Source organism: Engystomops pustulosus, chromosome 4, assembly GCF_040894005.1.
Source record: "Engystomops pustulosus chromosome 4, aEngPut4.maternal, whole genome shotgun sequence".
In the NCBI taxonomy this organism is placed as follows: domain Eukaryota; kingdom Metazoa; phylum Chordata; class Amphibia; order Anura; family Leptodactylidae; genus Engystomops; species Engystomops pustulosus.
Window position 1 is genome coordinate 15,472,313 of NC_092414.1, and position 6,000 is coordinate 15,478,312.

At 42.6% G+C, this 6,000-nt stretch overlaps 1 protein-coding gene across 6 annotated transcripts in view; it reads left to right on the forward strand.

Annotated features, from left to right (window-relative positions):
• The window catches only part of FGD4 (FYVE, RhoGEF and PH domain containing 4), a 97,162-nt gene that overhangs the window by 41,810 nt on the left and 49,352 nt on the right, over positions 1-6,000 (forward strand). Inside the window, exon 1 of one of the 6 annotated variants that reach the window (XM_072145295.1) lies at positions 366-498. The exons of 4 other annotated variants lie outside the window; for them this stretch is intronic. In XM_072145295.1, the coding sequence (XP_072001396.1) occupies positions 435-498 (64 nt within the window). In that variant the 5' untranslated portion in view covers positions 366-434. Of the gene's footprint in view, positions 1-365; positions 499-3,144; positions 3,310-6,000 lie in introns of those variants that run through there. One more of the 6 variants, XM_072145296.1, reaches the window with a different exon arrangement.

Genomic DNA, 6,000 nt, shown 5'->3' on the forward strand with positions numbered 1-6,000 from the left:
GGATATATTTATTTATTAGTGACAGATATTCAATTAGTGACAAATTGATGATGAATACCATAAAGCCCTATTAGAGTAATGTGCCTAGTGAACTGTTGACAGTGTTTTTTCTTAAAAAATAAATGTATATTTAAAATAATGATGTATTTTTGATATTTTTGAGTCAGGTTTGATTGGGTTAGCCACTCTGGTATTTGGGTTTTGGACAGTAATGGGTTAATATTGAGTACAATACATGGGCAGGGTTCTCACGAGTTACCTTGTTTGCCATAGAGCTGCCAGCTGGAAATTATCTCAACCTTTCTAAGCTACTGACCTTTCCCATTGCAACAGAGTCTATAACGCAGCTTTACTCCGATCACATTTTCTGGTGCCCATTCTGTGTGCCCCCTGCCAAGCAGCTGGTACTATATACTGCTCCGCCACCTCTATATATGGAAGATGCCCTCACTGAGCTCGTAGACTGGCAGCCATATAGCCCCCAGAGCGAGAGGATAGGTGAGTGTAACTTCCGTACAAACTCCATAGTCCTGTTTATATAGAACTATTTTCATCCTGAGCTTCCTGGTTCATGAACACAATGTTAAAAAGTTAAAATTAAAAGAATACACAGACTCTTAGACCTCAAAATGGGGAATGTAACTCTCTGTAACTATGCCTTTAGGGTCTGTGGAAAGTGGGGTAGTTTGTGGCCATTTAAAGGATAGCTCCACTTTCAACACAAGTTATTTCAAACTTTTATAACTTAAAAAGTTAACAGTTTTGCAGATTATTTGCTCTATTAATCTCACACCGATTTGGAGGGATTTGCTGTTGTAACTGTTTAACTCCACCCCTCAGACATGTGACCTGAAAGAAATAAATTCAAATATTTCCTCTGTATGCAGCCACCACTAGGGGGAGCTCATGAGAATAAAGTTTTATTCTTGTATCTAATAGCGCTATAATTTATATTTTTGGCTCAACATGTGCCAATTTTTTTCTAAAATCAGTGGGATTTTGGCAACTCTACTTGGCCACACCCCTTTAAAAATTATTTTCCCCTACTTTTATGTTTTCATTGGACACATGTTATTAGATGCCACCTAGAATAGACCGCGGCTGAGAGCGCAGGACAGGTGCTGCAAGACCGCATTCCTCGACTTTGGCCTTCTCTCAGGTGACATTCCAAGGTCATTGCCTCATTCTTCTACTTCCTTAAAGGGACGGGCACTAATATTTCCTGTAACACAGGTGATTTTACACCCTGTAGGACCCCTGTCCTAAAACAGGGGACATTCCAGATAAGTGGATTTTTTTTCTTCCTGCGCCTTATTAATGTCCCCTTTTAAAGGGATCAGCAATGGGCATCACATGGGTTAACAAACCAGGAAAATTCCCTTTAAATTCCTACCTGAAACTGACTATTCTTGTTCTCCCGTCTCCAGCTAATTATATCACTTCCAAGAATTTAGGGGGAAATTTTTGTTGTTTTTGCTTCTCTTTTACCTTTTATGTTCTGTGTTTTAAAGGGGTTGTCCAGGATTGACGACCACTGTGGAGAACGTTTGAAGATGTTTATGTGTTTTTTATGTAGATATTGATAGTAGTGTAAATATTCTGCTTTTTTGTTTTTTCTTTGTCCTCACACTGCTGTGCTCTTAGCTCTCTGCATCAAACTGCCCAACAGACCCTCAATTTAGTGATTGACTGTTTTAAAATCCAACCACGAGCCTGCTTTATAAAGCAGAGCAGAATGCGCAGAGGGCTAAGAGCACAGCAGTGTGAGGACACGCCCCCAGTGCCACAATCCTGAAACATAAACACATTTTTCACAGTCCTGCTGCTACTAACAAATACACAAAGGTATGATTACACATATAACTGGGGGTAATTTCTAGCACTGTTTACACAGAGCACAGCAGTGTGAGGGCACTCCCCCAGTGCCACAATACTGGAATCTAAATGCATTTTCCATACTTCTGCTGCTACTAACAACATACACAAAGGTATGATTGCACAGATATCTAGAGACAATACCTAACAGTACCTGCACAGAGCACAGCAGTGTGAGTACACCCCCCCCCCCCCAGTACAATACTAGAAGATAAATCCATATTTCACAGTCCTGCTGCAACTAACAACATACATACACAAAGGTATGATTATACATTTCTCCAGAGACTATCTATCGCTGTCTGCGGAGAGCACAGATCACAACAGTGTGAGGACACAGTACAATACTAGAATATAAATCCATATTTCACAGCCCTGATGCTTCTAACAATATACAGAAAGGTATGAGTACACATCTCTCCAGGGACAATGTCTATCATTGTCTTCTGAGAGCACAGAGCACAGCAGTGTGAGGACATCCCCAGTACAATACTAGAATATCAATCCATATTTCACAGTCCTGCTGTTACTAACAACATACAGAAAGGTATGAGTACACATCTCTCCAGGGACAATGTCTATCAATGTCTGCGGAGAGCACAGGGCACAGCAGTGTGAGGACACGTCCCCCAGTACAATACTAGAATATCAATCCATATTTCACAGTCCTGCTGTTACTAACAACCTACAGAAAGGTATGAGTACACATCTCTCCAGGGACAATGTCTATCACTGTCTGCAGAGAACACAGAGCACAGCAGTGTGAGGACACGCCTCCAATGCACAATTTTGTAATATAAATCCATTTTTCACAGTCCTGCTGCCTCTTATAACCTCATAGTACAAATCTTCTGCTCCTGGTGGACTCTTGCCCTCTTTCCTTAAAAAAAATTGCCCCAATTGTCCCAAAAAATTGCACTCCCTCTTGCCACTTTCCAAATTTTGGCAAGTATTCTCTAGGAGGCCTCCTAAGTGCGTGGACGGGCATCAGGGCTTCAGACATATGGGGGCTTCATTCTTGTGATTGCTGGGGGTCCCAGCTGGGCACCCCTAGAGATTTAGGCAGTGTGGATATTGGACAGGTGTCTATAGAGGGAGATGAGGTCTCCCCCAAAGTCTCCCTAATTTGGTGAGTAATCCCAGCAGTCTCCTGGTGATGTCTCTTGGGCAGGGAGAGTCTATGGAGGAGGAAGTGGAGTCTCCCTGGCAGGGAGGAGCGAGCATTGTGTTTGCAGTATGTAAAGCACCGGGGGTTAGGACGCAGCAGAAATCTGACATTTACTCCAAAAAAAAACAGGGGACCCCCCCGCCCCCCCTGTAGCTGCGGGCGTCCAGAGGATCGAAATATATATTTGTTTCCGCATTTCTGACTTCTCCAAATTTTGAAGATGAGTAACTCACAAATACATAGGACCCGTGGGAGCAGAGCAGCAGGTGAGTGCTCCTGTTTGTGAAGTTCGGATGTAGCAGAGCTGAGTTAGTCGGTTGTTGCACAGTTTAGAATACTAAGCAGGATTGGTCTGTGACCATCAGATGTAGCAGAGCTGAGTTAGTCGGTTGCTGTACAATTGAGATTACTAAGCAGCGTTGGTCTGTGACCATCAGATGTAGCAGAGCTGAGTTAGTCGGTTGCTGTACAATTGAGAATACTAATCCGTATTGGTCTGTAACCATCAGATGTAGCAGAGCTGAGTTAGTCGGTTACTGTACAATTGAGATTACTAAGCAGAATGGGTCTGTGACCATCAGATGTAGCAGAGCTGAGTTAGTCGGTTGCTGTACAATTGAGATTACTAAGCAGGATTGGTCTGTGACCATCAGATGTAGCAGTGCTGAGTTAGTCGATTGCTGGATAATTGAGATTTCAAAGCAGCGTTGGTCTGTGACCATTAGATGTAGCAGAGCTGAGTTAGTCGGTTGTTGTACAATTGGGATTACTAAGCAGGATTGGTCTGTGACCATCAGATGTAGCAGAGCTGAGTTAGTCGGTTGTTGTACAATTGGGATTACTAAGCAGGATTGGTCTGTGACCATCAGATGTAGCAGAGCTGAATTAGTCGACCCTGTACAATTGAGATTACTAAGCAGTGTTGGTCTGTGAGCATCAGATGTAGCAGAGCCGAGTTAGTAAGTTGCTGTACATTTGAGATTACTAAGCAGCATTGGTCTGTGACCATCACGTGTAGCAGAGCTGAGTTAGTCGGTTGTTGCACAGTTGAGAATACTAAGCAGGATTGGTCTGTGACTATCAGATGTAGCAGAGCTGAGTTAGTCGGTTGCTGTACAATTGAGATTACTAAGCAGCGTTGGTCTGTGACCATCAGATGTAGCAGGGCTGAGTTTGTCGTTTGCCGCACAGTTGAATTTACCACCTAACGTAGTTTTTTGATTAACAGATGTAGTAGCGCTTAGTCGGTTGAGTGTCACAGGTGGTCCTGGTCTGTGATTATCAGATGTAGTGGTGCTGAGTTAGTCGGCTGCTGTACAGTAGAGTTTCCTACGCAGTGTTGGTATTGTCATCATTGTATGAAGCAGAGCTCAGTTAGTCAGCTGTGGCATAGTTGGGTTTAACAGGTGGTTTCTGTCTTTTCACAGGTAGCAGGGCTGAGTTTGTTGTATGGTTGAGATTACGTTGTTGTATTGGTCTGACATAATAACACATAGCAGAGCTGAGCTAGTGGGTCGTTGCACAGTTTATCAGGTAGCACTGGCCTGTGATTATGAGATGTAGCAGTGCTAACTTAGTTCTTTGTTTACCAAGCGCTATTAATATGTGATTTTCATATGTAGCAGAGCTGTGTCAGTTGCTGTATACAGCTGAGGTTACTACCTTGTATCCACCTGTCATCATGATATGTAGCAGAGCTGAGTTAGTCTTTTACTATATAGTTGACTTTGCCAAGCAGAATTGGCCTGTGATCATCAGATGTAGCAGCGCTGAGTTAGTTAGTTGTTGCATGCTTGAGTCTACTACTTAGTATAAGCTTGTCATCATATGTAGCAGAGCTGAGAAAGTGGGTGGGTTTCATAGGTGGTATTGGTCTGTGATTATTAGATGTAGTAGAGCTGAGTTAGTTGTTGCATGCTTGAGACTACTACTTAGTATTAGCTTGTCATCATATGTAGCAGAGCTGAGAAAGTGGTTGGGTTTCATAGGTGGTATTGGTCTGTGCTTATTAAATGTAGTAGAGCTGAGTTAGTCGGTTGGTGCATGGTTGAGTTTAACAAGTGGTATCAGCCTGTTATTATCATATATAGCAGAGCTGACTTAGTTGCTGTTCATACCCAGTATTGGTCTGTGATTATCGTATGTAGCAGAGCTGAATTGGTTGGTTGTTGCACGGTTGTGTTTACCAAGTAGTATCGACCTGTGACTGTAAGATGTAGCAGAGCTGACTTAGTCAGATGCTCCCGAGTTCTCCAGGCACAGCTGTCATTATTATATGTAGCAGAGCCCAATTTATCATCACTAATTTTACCTAGTTTTATGCAAATTAGCCGTAGAGATTAGATTCTTTCCCATTTTCAAGATCTCTGCTTGCTGTCAGGGAATTGGGAACACTCTGGTTAACAAGGTGCATAATTCCCATAGTTTGTTACAGTGTATCAGCGCAGGTAATGTATTTACAGGAAACCATCAGTGCAATGGACATGTGACCGACCCTAAGGGGTTACATGACATAATGCGGTGCTGGACAGGAGCAGCATAGCTCGCATATTTACGGTCGGTGCAGCAGAGGCGAGTTTGTCGTTGTCGACCAAATGTATTTCTTCCTGGTGTAAATGAAGGCCAAAGTCTAAAAATGTCCAGGAAATTTGGTTCTGGTTCCAAAGTGCATCTATTATACAGCACCATATACTACATACCAGTACAGTATACACCCCCACGTCTCACGAGATCACAAACCAGACTAAACAAGTTGCTAAAAAAAATAAACCTTACAGGGAACCTGTCATCAGAGTTTACTTCATTAAACTCCCAGCACCTCATGTAGAGCATGGAATGTCCTTTTTATGTGAAATCTCACCTGTTCACCTATAAAAAAAAATCAGGTGAAAATGAGCAGAGGAGAGTCACTTTTTGCCTGAGATGAGTCAAGGGGGGATGTCATTTCAGGAGCCTCA